This window comes from Carcharhinus amblyrhynchos, chromosome 23 (assembly GCF_965287045.1).
Source record: "Carcharhinus amblyrhynchos chromosome 23, sCarAmb.v2.hapA, whole genome shotgun sequence".
Classification (NCBI taxonomy): Eukaryota; Metazoa; Chordata; class Chondrichthyes; order Carcharhiniformes; family Carcharhinidae; genus Carcharhinus; species Carcharhinus amblyrhynchos.
Window position 1 is genome coordinate 31894906 of NC_137346.1, and position 18387 is coordinate 31913292.

An 18387-nucleotide genomic window follows, 5' to 3' on the forward strand; every position below is an offset into this window, starting at 1 on the left:
TCTTCACTAATGCTCCGATGGAGCATCCCTCCCAGGCACTGTACCCGTAACCCCACATATTTTCCCCTCTAATCCCTCTAACCTGCATATCTTGAGACACTAAGGGGCAATTTAACATAGCTGATCAACCTAATCTGCACACCTTTGGATTGAGGGAGGAAACCGGAGCACCCAAAGGAAACCAACGTAGACACGGGGAGAATGTGCAAAATCCACACAGACAGTGACCTAGGGCTGGAATCGAACCTGGGTCCCTGGCGCTGTGAGGCAGCAATGCTAACCACTGTGCCACCCTACAGCCATTGTAAACTTTTTTGAGAATTGGATTGATTATAGAGTTAAAAAAAAATACTACAAATGTTAAAAATTTGGAATAGAAGCAGAAAGTGCTGCAAACACTCAGTAGGTCAGGCAACATCCATGTGGAAAATATTCGCTGCCTGTCTTGAGAATTTCCAGCATCTTCTTGATATATTTCTGTTCATACAAGTTTTCACTTTTCTTTTAGAAAGGGAATCTAAATTACAGATGACTTTTGAATGGTTTTGCTATTAGTTAAGGGTCTCTGCTACAGCGAGATCATAGAATCCTTTCAGTGCAGAAGGATGCCATTCAGCCCATCGAGTCTGTACCGACCACAATCTCACCTTGGCCCTATTCCCGTAACCCCACATATTTATCCTGCTAATCCCCTGACACTAGTGTCAATTTAGCATGGCCAATCACCTAACCCACACATCTTTGGACTGTCAGAGGAAACAGGAGCACCCGGAGGAAACCCACACAGACAGGGGTAGAATGTGCAAACTCCACACAGACAGTGACCCAAGGCGGGCAATTGAACCCGGGTCCCTGGTGCTGACCACTGTGCTACCCCTAATTTGTGGGTTAGCCTGGGATCTATAGTAAATAATTTCTGCAGTTGCTCTAATTTTTTCACCTGCATAAACCTATATTTAGATTTAAGCAAACTGCCTCCTGGGTATCTTTAGCCTACATTTTTCTTCTAATACTGACTGCATCCCTCCTCCCTCAGCACCTCTGCCAGTTACATACATGCTCACTATTAAACACTCAGTGACTTTCTCTTGCTCACAGTTGGGTTATACAGTTATTTTATTTTTAGCTATTTCTTTCTCTCAGAATGAAGCCGAGTTAGGGATTTATTTTGTGAGAAGGTGTGACTGGCGCCGCAATGACTGGAGGCAGATTAAGCAGCCAAACTTTGTGAATTCCCCAGCTGACTTGACAATTTTATAACTTTTCCATTTGCCTTGGACCATTGTGGTAATGTTTCATGAGTTAAAAACTTTCAAGAATAAGCAGCAGACATTCCAGAATAAGGCCAAAGTGCGTGATCTTGGCCCATTTGCTAAACAGGGGGGAATAATTCCATTGAATTATCAAGAGCACTTGCCATCTCTGGCCAAGGGTTGAATGAAACAATCAAGGCTGACACTCCAGTGCATTAGTGAGGGAGCATTGTACTGCCGCAAGTGCTGTCTTTCAGATGAGACTTTAAACCAAAGCCCTATCTGTCTGCTCAGGGGAAGCTAAAAAAGTTCACAGCACTATTTCGAAGAAGAGCAGGGAATTATCATCCTTGTTGTCCTGGTAATACTCATTCCTGAATCACCGTCACAAAAAGTTTATATGGTCATCATTCCATTGCTGCTTGTGAGAGTTTGTTGTGTGTAGATTGGATATTGTGTTTCCTATATTATGAAAGGTATTTCATTGGTTGTAAAATGCTTTGAGACATCTGTTTGTTGTGAACAGAGCCAAAGAATGCAAGGCCTCCTTCCTTTTCAAACACACAGGATACATTTAATCCTCTTGTTCACATGGAAGGAATATTTCACTGAAGTAAAGCAAATCTAAAGTAACACCAGTGTGCAGGATGACGTAATCACCAGGCAGGACCGAGCACGGAAATGCGATATATTGGTTCATATGAAAATATTCATTGCAGGTACTGCCAACTGCCTTGATGTTTTCATAAGCTTTAGAGGGTCCAGTATAACCTGGAATTTGGATTTAATATAAAATTGTACGGCTTGTAGGATTTGCAACTCTTTCTGGCAGTCGTTTACAGATTTGAAGTCTGCGGTCATGGATGATAGCTTATACCAAGTAATACTTGGTTCAACTGAGAGATCCCACTCCGGGCTTCTCACAGGAATGACATACAAGGTAGTGGTGCAGAATTATTTTGATCTGGATTAGATGGCAATAGAACAGTGTGGCAATGTGGGAAAAGACATCAGAGTGGGATTGGAAGAGACAGGGTTAAAGGAAATAGTCAATCAGCTAGGAAATAGTCAAGATCCATGCAAGAATTGTAGTGAAAAGATAAAAGTAAAGGCCCTTTATTTAAATATTTGAAGTATCCACAATGAGATTGATGAATGAGAATGGTATGATTAGAGATAAATGGTTTAGATCTAATCACCATTACAGAGATGTGAATCAAAGGTAACCCAGAACGGAAAAGGAGGAGGGCTATGAGATAAGGACATTGGTGAAAATCTATTATGGTTCAATGGATCAGGAAATAGAATCAGAATGGTGGAAATTAACAATTCGAAGAGTCAGGGAATGCTGGTAAGAGAATTTTATAGACCACGTAGCAATAGTTATCCCAATGGATAGAGCCTTAAACAAGAAGTTATTTGAGTTTGTATCAGAGGCAATGTGGTAATTGTAGATGAATTTAATCTTCATTTAGATTCAAATTAAAAAGCAATCTGGAAAATTAGATTATAGAATGTCATGACAGTTTCCTGGAACAGTACTTTTTATGTCAAGTGCTTATAGCTTTTGCTGTTGACATTTTAAATATCTGGTTGATTGATATTTTTCTAGATTTGTAGTAACTGTAGTTTATTTTTAAAGGAAGTTGTGAATGACTTTTTTAAGCTTTTCCATATAAGTATTATTACTACAGAGGTAATTGATTCTGTACAGAGCATACACTGGATGAATGGACTATGAGTTATTTCTGTGTGATAAGTTGACATGTAGGGTATGAAAGGTCATGGGTGATGAATGGATTTGCATGGAGCCTGTGAAGGATCATTGGGAATGGGTGGGTAGTTGGCATGGGGGCATGGGTAAGATCTTTTCAAGCTATCTTCTAAGAGGTTCTCTTATCTAGGCAATGGTTTGTAACACCTCTGAGAAGCTGTGAACCACGAGTGCTTGAGGAGCTAGTCTGACTCCACGAAAATTGCAGTGACTAGGAGATGCCTGCGCCTGCAATGAAACTGGCCAGGTTGGGAAGCCTTACCCTTCTCCCGCACAACCAAATATCGGAGGCGACAGGAATGGGAGTGGGAGTCTTGGAATTGTGTCACATTTGCCATTTTTAAAAGTCCACAGTTGGCGAGTCTCTGGTAAATCCAGCCACCACATTGCCTCCCCTCTCTGTTACCTATTGGCATTTTGGTTCCCATCACATCAGCTTGTAACACCAAATTAACTTGGTCAGATTCTGTTTGAAAGTTCTTTCAAGTTGCAGAGTGAGAGTGCTGATGGAGAGGCCAGTTTGTGTTTGTCTGCCTGCAGATAGTGAAAGTGTCACAGGGTCAAGGAGTTGGTTGGGGATTGCCTACTTAATTCCAAGATAAGTATGTTGTATGGCTGGAATTGGAAAAGGTCATTTAAGGCTTGTTTATTACCATCTCGTGTCTTTAAAGTTCATATTGTCTTTAATGTCTGTCCTATGAAGTTCAGAAATATGTAATTATCTGAATAAATGATATTTGAATAGTCTCCGGAGGAGGCCGGGAAGATCTGTGTTAAACCTCTGTGTGCTGCAGTAATACATCGAGGGGTAGCTGTCAGCACTTGCTGTGAAAATGGTTCAGCAATGCCAGTGAATAAATTATGTTGTGCTGACTAAATTGTATTGATAAAATGGTTTGACAGATGCACGAAACACTGCACTGCAGCCCTTAACTCTCTTCTAGAGCTGTGCTGTTTTCAGAATATCACCATAGGCAGAACAACTCCCTCCCACTTCTCTGAAATAACCCTCCCTGCATCTCAGAGTAGCATTAAAAATATTTTCCGCATGATTGTTATTTTTCTGAGAGCACCAAAGCAATCTGATGTAAAAGTTCTGGGCAACCAACTGCAAAAATAATCTAAAATCTGACAATTAACTTGAGGATATGAGAAGTTCACCTCATAAATCTGCTGCATTGCAGCCCATGTAAATGTCTGTAACCCTGATTACGTGCGTACCTTCATGAGTTAGTTATTTTATATGTTTCATCACTGTGATTACCTACGTGTCATTATTTGTCAGTAATTGCCAATATTTCCTCATATCTTAATGATTAACTATATTTTTTGAGTATCTCTGTGCCCTTATGTGTTAGTGAGTATCTGTGTGCCAAAACATACCAGTGCTTGAAACACTGTGTTTCATACCAGTTCCCCCTACACATCAGTGATTTTCTATTTATTCCCTGTGATGTGGTCACCCAAGTACTTTGCATGTCTTGTCTTAGTAATTTCCCGTGTACTCATACCTGAGTATTCTGGCAGGATTTCTTTAGCTATAAGGTAATGAGAATATGATTCAGGCATTTGGGTTTATCACACAAATTAGTCCATGATTATCTGCACACCTCTTATGTATCAATGACTTTCTATGTACCTTCATTGTCTGTTATTATCTGTGCGTCTCAATAAACGTAAAGGTAAAGTTTATTTATTAGTGTCACAAGTAAGGCTTACATTAACACTGCAATGAAGTTACTGTGAAACTCCCTGAGTCGCCACACCACGACACCTGTTCGGTCAATGCACCTAACCAGCATGTCTTTGAGAGTGTGGGGGGAAACTGGAGCATCCGGAGGAAACCTATGCAGACACGGGGAAAACATGCAAACTCCACATAGACAGTGATTCCAAACTGGGTCCCTGGCACTGTGAGGCAGCAGTGCTAACCACTGTGCTACCATGCTGCCCCGGTCTCCTCAATGGGCAGCATGGTGGCATAGTGGTTAGTACCGCTGTCCCACAACACCAGATCACATGTGTCATCCAACAAGCAAATGATTATGTGTGTCCTTACATGTTGGAGAGTATGTCCTTGCATGCCAGTAATTATGTCTGCCTTTACTTGTCTGTACTCTTAGTAAGTACCTGTGTACCAAAACAGGGATGATTAATGGGATTGAGGGTTATAGATAGGCCTGGTAGGTAGGGATATGGACGGCGCAACTTGTGGGTCGAAGGGCCTGTTTGTGCTGTAGTGTTCTATGTTCCATGTTCTAAAACACACCAGTGCTTCCCTTTTCACCCTGCATTATTAGTGATTTCCTGTTTATTACTTCTGAATGTGGTCAGCCATGTACTTTGCATGTGTTAGTAATTTCCTGTGTGCTCATACCTGAGTATTCTAGCAGGATTTCTTTAGATATAAAAATTATGAGAATATGATTCAGCTGTCTGGATTTATCACACAAATATGACTTTTTGAAAAGAGTAAGTAAACTTTCTGTTACCCTTTGTAATGTGTGAAGTCTTGCCTGTGGAGTCCTTAAACTCCACTAATGACACTCCGTGTGCCTACTGCTGCTCAGTGTCTGGTGCATGATGAAGTTATTGTTGAGCAGATGTGTTGTTCCCGATGTTATAGCTGTGTGATGTTAAACTTGGCAAGTTCCCTTCTAACTCTCTGAGCTCTGTGGCATAAAGCACTGGTGAAAAGAATGACAATATGTCATTATCTTGTGTGACAGGCAGAATCCTGCGGAGATAACTGATGGGAACCTTTGTATAAGGATGAGTGAAGCAATGTGATGAATTTTTATTTTACAACCTCAGTAAATGGAGACATTTTAAGTGCTTTTGGGTTGCCATGGCTAAATCTTTGGACGTGCAAGTTGTCTTAAGGTTTCAATAAAGTTAAAACCTTAACAAAAACTTGCATTTTATTTATTGAAAAACTGCATATCCCAATATTGAAAGAAATCCCACAACACCAGTTTAAAGTCCAACAGGTTTATTTGGACTTTAAACTGGTGTTGTGGGATTTCTTTCTGTTTTACCCTAGTACAATGCCAGCATCTCCACATCACGATATCCCAATGTTGTCAGTTAAAAGGAACATGCATTCTGTTTACTTACAATGAAGTGTGCTATTGAAGGCAAACAGTCAATCGATATCTTGATTGCCATGAGGGCGGCACAGTAGCACAGTGGTTAGCACTGCTGCTTCACAGCTCCAGGGTCCTGGGTTCGATTCCCAGCTCGGGTCACTGTCTATGTGGAGTTTGCATGTTGTCCTCGTGTCTGCTTGGGTTTCCTCTGGGTACTCCGGTTTCCTCCCACAGTCCAAAAATGTGTGGATTATGTTGATTGGCCATGCTAAGAAATTGCCCTTTAGTGTCCAAAGATGCGTAGGTTAGAGGGATTAGTGGATAAAATATGTAGGGATATGGGGGTAGGGCCTGGGTGGGATTGTGTTTGGTGCAGACTCGATGGGCCGAAGGGCCTCTTTCTGCACTGTAGGGTTCTATGATTCTGTGATTGATCTTAACCAAATTAACCGGCAGGAAAGGTAGGGTTTGGTCACAGACTTATTTTTCAGTTTTTTCTTTAAATGTGGATTACTATTTTCTGAACACAGTTTTTCTGTTGAGCGATAGTAACTTATTATGGTTCTTTCTTCCCAGTCTCTCAGGTACGTCTTCTACCCTTTTCCACAGTTTTTCCTTCTTCGGGTGCACCCTATTTGCAGTTCCCCTCCTTCCACTGAACATAAGCCACAGCCTTTATCCTATATACTCAGCAATCAGCAGGCAATCCATGTTGTTTAGTGTAGAAAAAATAATGAATGAAGGATCACACGCCACCCTTCAATCTCTATTATTAATTATAAGGAATGACTTGGGCATTGGAACATATAAGATCCCGAGAGGGGTTGATAGCTGAAAAGCTGTTTCCCTTGGCTGGAGAGTCATGAACCAGAGAATGCCATGTCAGGATAGGGATTTGGCCATTGAGAATTGAAATGAAGAGGATTTTCTTTACTCGGAGAGTTATGAATCTCAAGGAATTCAGCACTCCAGAATCTCTGGATGCTCAAGCATTGAGAATGTTCAAGGTTGAAATTGATAGTGTTTTTGCACTCTGAAGGAGTCACAGAATCTGGGAATCAGGTGGGAAAATGGAGTTGAAGTTGAAGATCAGCTATGAGATTTGAAGGTAAAGCAGGCTTGAGGCATTGTATGACCTACTCTTATTTTTTATGCTGTTTTATCTAACATATCTAAGGTAGACAGAAGAAAGAGTAATACAAACTTAAGAGTTTGAATATTTTAAGTACCTGAGCAACTTGATGAAGTAATTAATGTGGGAACAATAGCCAAAATGGGGACCATGTATTGAGTAGGACAGCCTGACGGGATACTGATCAGGAGAGAGTGATTCATTGATTATAGTATTTGTTAAATGGAAAAATAGACCTGGATGATGATGAGGAGAGAGATCGATTGGCTATATTTGTAAAATTGAAGAACTAATTAAAATGGACAAGTAAGATCATGTGTCACATTAGCAGATAATTAAGATCCAATTCATTGCTGTACAATGTGAAGCTCCACATCCGAAGGGCTGGCTGCAGTTCTGGCCACAAAATTGTGCAAAGGTTGTTATGCCTTAAGAATCATTCTGAATATCAGGAATGCCAGTGTTGAACAATAGTACAGTTAGAAGTCTCTCAACACCAGGTTAAAGTCCAACAGGTTTATTTGGAATCACGAGCTTTTGGAGCGCTGCTCCTTCATCAGGTAACTCACTTGACAGATTTTTTATTTAAACCAGTAGCTTAGCTTCACAACTGAAACTCTGGATCCAACGCTGGCATCTCCGCATCTTGAATAATGGTGAAAGAAGTTTTATTTTTGTTTATAAGAGAGACTTCACGGTGACCTGGATAAATGTTTTTACTCCCATGAAGTGATCGAGGATTGTTGATCCAGAAGTATTGTTCTCCAGTTGGCAGCATAATTTTTGTTAAGAACGGGGAGTGGGGGAAGGACTATTTCATCCAAAGTGGAAAAATGGAATAAATTCACGAGAAAAGAACATTAATGTAAGTAATGCAAATGGATTCCAGAGCTACTCAAGATTTTCTGGAGAAAGAGAGATGTGCTGAGGAGGAAAGAAAATGGAGCTGATATTAAATAAATGTAGGTGAGCTTGTTGGACAAATGGGCCTTTTGTCAGGTTGCTATAAGTTTTGATGTAAACAGATTAAGGGCTCAGTATGAGAATTGTAAGAGTGTATTGTAAGTCATGGAGTTATAATGAAAGCTTTTGTGAACTAAATACAAGAGATTAATTGTCCTTTTGTCCCAATACATCCAGCTCCAATATTTATGTCCACACTGCTCAATGTCCTCGTACTATAAGTTCCAAACTTCACTTTTATCAAAAGCTGTTTCAGCTTCCCGAACCTTTCAATCTATCTTTGGTTTTCCAGGAAGCTGTTTCTACAAAATTAAATAGAGTTGTTTTTTTTCCTTACAGAATGGTGCCAGTTATGGATCACTGGTGAGACGCAATACAGAGCTGCTAAAAGCTGTCAGGGAGTTAGAGCACACATGCATTACACTGAGAGAGGAAAACACTTTACTGGTAAGGGCAGTATGTCCATTTTACACAGGAATCTTTTGTGTTACCTATTAACCTTGAGACTGCAGTATCTTCTCCGTTCACTATGTCCCTCAGACTCTCTCACCCCATCCTCTCCTCGATCTTCCCCCTCCTCTTATCATTTCCTTCTCCTTCTCTAAATTTCTCACTCTCCTGTTTTTTCTTCCCCTTCTTCCCCCTCGTCTCTTTCTATATCCCTCTACCTTTCTCTCGTAACGTATCTCCTTTTTCTCACTTCCTCCCTCACCGTCTCTTTCCCTCTCCATTTTGGTCTTTGAACCTGAATTTGGTGCCGATGTGCTACTGCATGGGTTCCTATTAATGTCATTGTTCAATTGGTTGCCATTTGCACATGTTTGGCAGGCTAGCAGTACCTCCTGCTGACGACCTGTGAATGCTGGCTGTCCGCCATCCTGTTTTGATTGCTTTCCACTTGTAACTGAGAGACTCACAGGGTAGAAAGCGATGTTTCTAAAATGTTTTTCTTTCTTCAGCGGAAAAGCAGCTCTCCAGAGACTGAGGAGAAAGTGAAGAGACTAAAACGGAAGAACGCAGAGCTGGCAAATATTGCCAAGCGGTTAGAGGAGAGAGCCAGGAAACTTCAAGAAGCCAACCTCAGAGTGGTGAGTCTGTCTCTGAATGATGAAGAGAGTTAGTGCCTGATCTTTACTAATGCCACACATCAAAATCAATGGTTTAGAATCATAGAGTCCCTACAGTACGGAAGGAGGAAATTCAGCCCATTGAGTTTGTACCGACCACAATCTCACCCAGGCCCTATTCCTATATCCCACACATTTACTTTGCTAATCCCCTTGACACTAGGGTCAATTTAGCATTGCCAATCAACGTAACCTGAACATCTTTGGACTGTGGGAGGAAACCGGAGCATCCAGAGGAACCCCACATAGACACGGGGAGAAAGTGCAAACTTCACATAGATAGTGACCTGAGGCCAGAATTGAACGTGGGTCCCTGGCGCTGTGCGACAGCAGTGCTAACCATTGTGCCACCATGCCAGCCCAATTTATTTGTGTTCTTTCTGCAATGAACAAATCTTTGAACGGTGTAATCTTGCAGTGCAACTTGTGTCATCATCCAAACAAAAGCATTGTTGGACTTTAAAACCTCACTGCTGTAGGCCCACTGACGAATGTAAAATCCTCACCTCATGCACTTGCCTAGTTTTTACAGGGTTTCCCATGATAATGGATCTAACTCAACAGTGGAAGGCCCCTATTAAAACTATGGGATTTACAGCTTTACTAGAGGGTGTTCACTAGTCCGTCCTTTCATTTTATTCTGTTGCTTCCCCTTGTTCTCCAGTGAAAGAAACTCGGAAAAATCCTAAATCCTACAGTCAAGTGAGGAAAAGAGAAAGTGAAAGGAAGGAAAAAGAGAAGGGAAAGAGGGGAAAACATAGCTGTAACTAAAGAATATAATTCATTTTAGTAATTCATTAATATTGTTTTGAATACTGCATTTAAAGATTAGAAAGTTGATTCTGTTTTGCATCATTGTAAACGGGAACCTGTTTCTCTAAAATAAAAGGGGAATGTATTAGAACTGCTGCCTGTTCAGTCAGCACCTTTTTAAGAGCAGACGACAAATTATGACAGTTTGGGTGTGTAGCCCTTGATCAGATTTTTAACATTTGCATTTTTCCATCATATTTCGCTCTGTTTTCTTTGCAACATTGTGAAATTAGATAAAACAAAGCTCACTGTATATGTTTAAACACAAGTGCCAATCGCTGCTTGCTGCACTATTGTTCAGCTCATCCTCTTGTCAGCAGGTGAGGTCAGTCGATCAAAACATCCAAAAGAAATTGTGGCTCAGAGCAGCTGCGTCAGCAGGAATAGGGCAACAAACTTACATTTCAGCTCAGCATAGGTTGGGCACAGCTGGGGGCGTTGATAGGGTTTATGTTTGTGCCACACATGGATGGTTTGGTGTACAACGACCAACTGAAAAGCTCACTGCTCAATCTTATGATTGAAGAGGTTATCGCTATGATTTATCAAGTGCTGACAGCCCATACTGGGTGAAAGCAGCAGCTCTCTCCCTGAACCGCTCTCACCTCATCTTCTCTCATCCTGATAATTCGCCTGTTTGACCAATCTTTTTCTTTTTCCTTTCTTGGCTCAGCATGTTTTCCATATCATTATCTGTGCCGTGCTTGATCTGTGCTTTGTAAATACAGGTGGTGGTGTTTACAGGGTTCATCTGCTTTTGCAACTTACAAACACCTCAGTATATCTCAGACATATTGAACACTGAGGGCAGGATTTTAACTCGCAAGGGTGGACTGACGAGCAGGGTATGGTCCTCCCCACTTTGACATTTAACCAGTTTGTGTTTGAAGGCATAGGGAAACCTTAATGCCGACAGTGGGTCTGATTTTTAAATATGTTACAAGGCGATAGCCCCGCACTCTGGCTTTGACTGCTAACGCAAGGGTTTCTTCAGCTGCTTGAAGCTAGCCAGGTTCAATAAGTAAGAAGTCTCACAACACCAGGTTGAAGTCCAACAGGTTTATTTGCAATCACAAGCTTTTGGAGTGCTGCTCCTTCATTAGGCGAAGGAGCAGCACTCTGAAAGCTCGTGACTCCAAATAAACCTGTTGGACTTTAATCTGGTGTTATGAGACTTCTTACTGTGCCCACCCCAGTCCAATGTGGGCATCTCCACATCACAGGTTCAATGAGGTGAGAAATCAGCAGGCATTGTAAGGGCTGTGAAATTGTCAAGTTGGAAAGCCTTTGAATACTGAAATGTGACGGCCAGTTCCTCGCCAAAGTGCATGGTGTTTGATCATTCTGATAGTATACTTCCATTGCTTTCATGGTGAGCTCCAATGTTTTGGAGGTCATTTCTGCTATCCTGGATTTCACTCCCTTTGACCTGCACCTCCACTCTGCCAGCTTTCACTGTTGCACAGCAGCAGATAATGTTGCTGTGCCTTGGGCCTTTGAGGAGGAAACAGAGGAGCAGCACCATCAGCCAGAACAGCAGGTACCGCCACTCCCCAGGGCAGAGGGAGTGAGCACAGAACTCCAGCTTGATACAGGCGATACCCCAGGCCAGGTTAATCAAACAGGATCAACTTTCTTGACGACTGAGCAACAGGAGGCTCAGATTTCAACCACAGATTGGTGCTGGTATAAGCAGCCTCCTGCAACAAAACCTTCTTCTCAGTGGGCCTGGTGGGCACTGATGGCCAGTGACCAGCAAGATCACTGCAGTCCTGAATTTCTTTGCCTCTGATCCCTTTCAGGAATCTGCAGGATTTCACAATCTGCTGCGCTCAAATGTATCTCTTAGGTGACTAAGACCATGTTTGCCAGGGCTGCCAGTTACATCCACTTTGCAATTGCCAGCCAGAATGAGAGGCTCAGATTTGCTGCAGTGACTTGATTCCCACAGATCCAGGGAGTCAGGAACAACACATGTGGCAGTTAAGGCACACTCAGATCAACCAGTCAAACTGTATTGATCAGTGTCTAGCTCGTATGTGACCACTGGAAGGTTTTCTTTCATTTCTGTGTAAAATATGCTGGAAGTTGCCATGATACCTTCATACTCTGCCAGTCACATCTCCCACAGATCTTCACAGCTCCAAAAAGAGTCGGACGGTGGCCCCGCGGAGACTAGGGTTATGTTCTAAGGATGTGGTTGATGATACCTGACAGGAGCCCTACCATTGCTGCAGAGGAAAGGCATAACCAAAACAAAATGAGCACAGAGCAGTAATAGAGCAAGCCATTGGGTTGTTGACAATGTGACTCAGGTAAAAGCAAAATACTGTGGATGCTGGAATCTGAAACAAAACCAGAAAAATGCTGAAAAATCTCAGCAGGTCTGAAGGCATCTGTGGGGAGAAAATAGAGCCAATGTTTCGACCCTAGATGACCCTTTGTCGACTCCAAAGGATCATTTTGGAGATGAGAATAAAGCTTTTTGATCGCAAGGAAGCAGGAGCTCAGGAACGTATCTAACAGGAGTCACCAATCCTGAGTCTGGAATATCTAGCTGCATTGTGACTGCCACTGAAAGATGTATCATCCACTTACTGTGCTGCAGTGCAGGGAATATTGGGGCTGGTTCTTATCGCATTCACAAGTTTGTTTGGTACAATATTGTACAAGATGCTCGCTGGTCACTGTGGATGTAGCACAAAGCATCCCTGTAGATGTGGCACAAACCTTCTACATTTAAGAATGAGGTGATAAAGCTTTTAGCATTTCGATCCTTTCACATCAGTGCCTCTCCTTGGCTGCATGTATGTTAATACCGGTCTTTCTCGGACAGAATTCACAGTTAGAAATAACAAGATTGTCCATTTGGTGTTTAATCTGCCAGTACTCCATTCAACAAAACGTTTGTGCAGTGATTGGATTGAATGTTCTGTTTCAGGATCACCACCAGCTTGTTGAATACCATGCAGTGAATACTCAACAGAGTAAAATCCTGAGGCCTTGTTTTTATCAGTGTTACAATATGCCAAGACCGATCCCTGCATTACAGCTATACACAATGTGCAGCAAGCAGTTCTAAAACAGTCCACAGTTGCAGTTGCAGTTCACAATACTATACCCCCATCTGTATCTTTGAAAGAGCAGTTCTGCTGTAAGCTGTCCTGTTGCCTATCAGGGTGAATTCTAAACGGAGTAATAGCAGATGGGAGGGCATTCGGCTCACTGAAAGGTCAGGCTTCACCTTCTGGTGTACTAAAGAATGACAGACAGGTGTATGCTGTGTTGAGAAGAGAGGTAAATGTTCAAGGCTAAGGGCAGGAATGAATTGTTTTTAAGGAGTAGATTGATTTTCACGTGACCCTGCTGAATTTTGTCTGTGACTGTGTAGCTTAAAATCAGTGAACAAAGCTTTGATCCAAGTCTAATCAGACTCTTCTATCATAACAACCAGTGTATTCACTTACCCATGTCCAGCAAGAGTTTCACTGTTGCACGTGCTTTACACTGAAGATGCGTAACAATGGGCACGTGATAGCCTAGTGTTATTATTGTCCCACTATGAATCCAGGACCTCAGCTAATATTCTCTGGTTTGAATCCTGCCACGGCAGCTGGTGGAATTTGAATTCAACGGAAAAAAATCTGGAATTAAGAATCTACTGATGACCATGAAACCATTGTTGGTTGTTGAAAAAAACTGGTACACTATTGATCTTTAGGGAAAGAAATCTGCTGTTCTTATCTGGTCTGGCCTACATTTGACTCCAGAGCCACAGCAATGTGGTTAACTCTCAACTGCCCTCTGAAATGGTCTAGCAAACCACTCAGTTCAAGGGCAACTAGGGATGGGCAATAAATGCTGGCCACCAGCGACACCCATGTCCCACAAATAGAGAACTTCAAGGGGAAAATGCATACATTGTAAAATAATTACGTATTGAAAGTCCATTGTGCAACCTATGTAATCTTTAGCTTTGCTTTCTGAACTTACGTCTGCATACTCCTCGTAGAACTACTGCCATTTACAAAGCTGCTGCAGGGGTTATATATCTCTGCTGCTGTCACCATTAGTGTTTTATGCATTGACCTTAACAACTGCCTAATAGATCAGGCAGTACTTAGAGCCAGTATATTATGTACCTACCCTACTAACAGGCAAATTGATCGGACTATACTTGGAACTAGCATATGATACACCTATGCAAATACACCTGACTTGGCTAACTTGGCAGCGAGTAGAGCCGTGAAGATGATCATGTAGGAGGCAGACCATTTTTAGAAGGCTTAGAGCATTTTTGTGAAATGCAAATGTTGTCTCCAAGCATTACACTTGGTTTAGAATTTTTAATGTGTTAAAACCTCGTGATTGTTTGGACATATTCAGATTTTACTCTTAGACCTGATGAGCATTTAAGTGAACTCAGTCGAATGAGAAAATATGTATCAATTTCCGTTTTTATTGCAAATAAGGCACTTCCCCCTTTTGAAATTGCTGAGGATTTAAATGGCACTCAGTGTCTCTGTCGTATGGAGCACAGTCTGCTCACTGTCTTGTAAAATTCTCCTGCGTTAAAAGTCCAGGACGGCATCAGAGCACTGCAATGATGCTAAGTCACTGGTTAAAAGTCATTGTCTAGTCTTGATCACCATAGATGATACTAGAAATGGACTCACTCTCCTGGAATAGAGGAGGTGAGTGAGAGGCGTGGCAACACATAAAGGAACTTGGGGGCAAACCTGTGGAACATTTGTGAACCAGGTCTCTAAAATCATCAAAAGAAAATCAAGGGTTGATGCCACAGGACAGCAGGTAGGTAATTGTGGTGAGTATTACTGGGGTATTTTTTTGCTCTCTAACTGTGAGAGGTGTATCAAGCACACAGCTCAGAATCTGCAACATACTATTACTTACTAAACGAATGAACTGGATAGATGTTTTTTCTGATAAATCATTAGTAAGGCTTTAGTTTATCCCTGTTAAATTTAGTTCTTCTAATAAATATCGGCATCGCAGGGCACCTCAGATTTGATGCGAACCCTGTTCCGTGTTGAAACTCTAGAGCATTTCTCATGCTGCAGATGACCATGGGGATATCCACAGCTGGAAGAACTTGAGCTCCAAGTTTCAGAGCTTGAGCAGTAGTCAATGCAGTGCACCCACACAACTGAGCGTCTTGTGGATAGCATGTTTTGAGATATGGTCGCCTCAGAGCTTGAGTGTGTGCAGGCAGTAAAGGAATGGATGACTGCCAATCAAGCAAGTCAAAGCAGGTAATAAGAACATAAGAACATAAGAAATAGGAGCAGGAGTAGGCCATCTAGCCCTTCGAGCCTGCCCCGCCATTCAATAAGATCATGGCTGATCTGTTGTAGCTCAGTTCCACTTTCCCGCCCTCTCCCCATAACCCTTAATCCCCTCTCTTATCAAGAACCCATCAACCCGCTTCTTAAAAATATTTAGCGAGGCAGCCTCCACCACTTCAACGGGCAGAGAATTCCAGAGATTCACCACCCTTTGAGTGAAGAAGTTCCTCCTCAACTCCGTTCTAAACCGCCTCCCCTTTATCTTGAGGCTGTGCCCCCTAGTCCTACTGTCTTTTTTGAGCGGGAAGAGTCTCTCCACCTCTATCCTATCCATCCCATTCATCATCTTATACGTCTCAATGAGATCTCCCCTCATTCTTCTAAACTCTAACGAGTACAAGCCTAGTTTATTCAGCCTCTCCTCATAGCTCAATCCCCTCAACTCCGGTATCAGCCTAGTAAACCTCCTCTGCACTCCCTCCAGGGCCAAAATATCCTTGCGCAGGTGCAGAACTCCTCTGAGGGAATCTCACTCTCCAACCAGTATTATGTCCTGAATACTGGTGAGGGTGATGATCCTCTGCGGAGTACAACCAGAGTCAAATCCATAACATCATGGACTACTCAGCCATAAATGGGGGCAATAGGAGGAAGATCGGGTAAACAATAATGAAAGGAGATTCTGTTGATTTTAGAATGGGCTGCAGCCACAGACTTGAATCCAGGATGATGTATTTCTTTGCTGGTGTCAGGGTGAAGGGTGCATCTGAACACTGCAGAATACTCTGCTGTGGGAGAGTGAACATCCAGAGATCAACACCCATATTGGTTCCAATGACATAGCTATAATGATCAGAAAAGTCAGCTATTGACTGACATTCACAGGCCAAAATTTGGACAAAGTTGGACTATCAATGTATCGATGCAGGGAAATGTGTACCTATCCCAGCCATTGAAAACAATTCTTGGTTTTCTGTGTCATTGACTATAATATCTGTTTTCATTTAGGTGAACTCTCCTGTCTTAGTTAAGGGCTCCAGTCTAGAACATTACAAGAAAGCATTTGCCAGACAACGTGCCAAAGATCTCTCTGAACATGCTGATGTCATCCTCGCAAAGGACAAAGAGATCGAAGAACTGAGGCAAGAATGTCGTGACCTTCACGCAAAACTGGGACCATCAAAGGTACAAAACTTCTCTCTGATTTGGTATGCCATTTATTCACAGTGAAGTCTTGCTCTTCAGAAAAATTATGTATAGTCTTTTTTTATTTGCGTCACAAGTAGGCTTACATTAACACTGCAATGAAGTTAGTGTGAAAATCCCTTAGTTGTCACACTCCAGCACGTGTTGGGGTACACTGAGGGAGAATGTAGCATGGCCAAAGCACTTAAACAGGATGTCTTTTGGACTGCGGCAGGAAACTGAAGAACTTGGAGGAAACCCACACAGATGCAGGGAGAACGTACAGACTCCACACAGATAGTGACCCAAGCTGGGAATCGAACCTGGGATCCTGGCACTGTGAGGCAGCAGTGCTAATCACTGTGCCACCGTGCCACCCAATAGGATATATTTACTCAAAGTGAGCTACAATTGACTAAGTGTATTGAGAAGTACAAATGTGCTAGTTATGTTCTGATAGGAAATATTGCCCACAGGATTACTCGCACAAGTCTGTAGAATTTGCATTCGCAATTATTTATATTACTCACAACTGCATTAAAATACACTGAACATGATGGTGGCAACCATCAAAAATGAGTCAGTGTTTCGTATTGACTGCTGTGTAAATCCTCAAATCATTAAGACCTCAAGATAAGGAGTTATACCATGAGAAGTACCGATTACTTGAGAATTCACAGTTGCAAATCCTATTGTGTCAGTGACAGCTCTGGGACGAATACCGTACATCCACATGGACAGAAGAAAGTCACAGGCAGAAATAGAGGGGTTAAAGAAATTGAAAGTAATGATATTACAAATTCAAAATTTATCAGTTTAAAAAGCTGCAGAATTTATTTCTGGAATGTTACTGTATTTTTTTTCTCTCTGCTTCCTGAGTTTGAGTGTTGCAGCATTACTTCTTTGCAAGTCACTGCTGAGTGTGTGCAGTTCGCCCTCTGCTGGGCACGCTTACTGGTAAAGCAGAATATTCACACCTCAGGACAGCAGCATATCTTATTCACAAGTGCCTATTAAATGCATCTCGGCTATCTGCATCAACTGTCCACATGGTAGTGAAGTTCACATTGTGGCCAATTTTTGGATTAAAAAAAAGTCTTGCCTAACTTTCTTATGGAATTTAGTGACCAACTTATACTTATGACTGAATTAACAACAAACCCAGGCATGAGGTGATGAAAACCTTCAGTAATAGAATGCTTTGGGAAAGACTGCATCCAAAATCACCCTTTCATCTCCAGCAGGCCACCCTTACCACATACCAGTTCTCACATGCTTCACAATGCTGTAATCTTGGGTGAAATTGGAATAGTGACAATGTCTGAGTTGCTGAAAGCATGAAGAATGATCATGAGAGTGTGGAAACAAAGCACACAGCAAATCATTTTCAGAACAGTCTAAAAATTCTGGGAAGACAAACAAAGTGAACAATGAAAAGAGAAAATGCATCATCAATTGAGTGAGAAACAGTTACCACTTCAGATTGGTAAACTTGAGTCAATATTAAATATGCAACATTGGCATACAAAACTTCCATGGAAGCTTATTGGCACAGATGGGTGGTGTGGTGGTTAGCACAGCTGCCACACAGCACCAGGGATCCGGGTTCGATTCCCAGCCACAGTCGATTTCCACCCCCAATCCAAGGATGTGCAGGTTGGGTGGATTGGCCATGCTAAATTGTCCCTGAGTGTCAGGGGGGCTAGCTGGGCTAAATGCATGGGATTATAGGGATGGGGCCTGAG

The 18387-nt window shown here is 42.1% G+C and overlaps 1 protein-coding gene across 18 annotated transcripts in view; it reads left to right on the forward strand.

Annotated features, from left to right (window-relative positions):
• The window catches only part of tspoap1 (TSPO associated protein 1), a 253328-nt gene that overhangs the window by 118112 nt on the left and 116829 nt on the right, over window positions 1-18387 (forward strand). For all 18 annotated transcript variants that reach the window (XR_013889276.1, XR_013889277.1, XM_080210346.1 and 15 more), the window contains 3 exons: window positions 8551-8658; window positions 9171-9299; window positions 16466-16642. Coding sequence is in view for 16 of the 18 variants with exons in the window: in XM_080210346.1 (XP_080066472.1) it covers window positions 8551-8658; window positions 9171-9299; window positions 16466-16642 (414 nt within the window). In the remaining 2 variants the exon portion in view is untranslated. The remainder of the gene's footprint in view (window positions 1-8550; window positions 8659-9170; window positions 9300-16465; window positions 16643-18387) is intronic.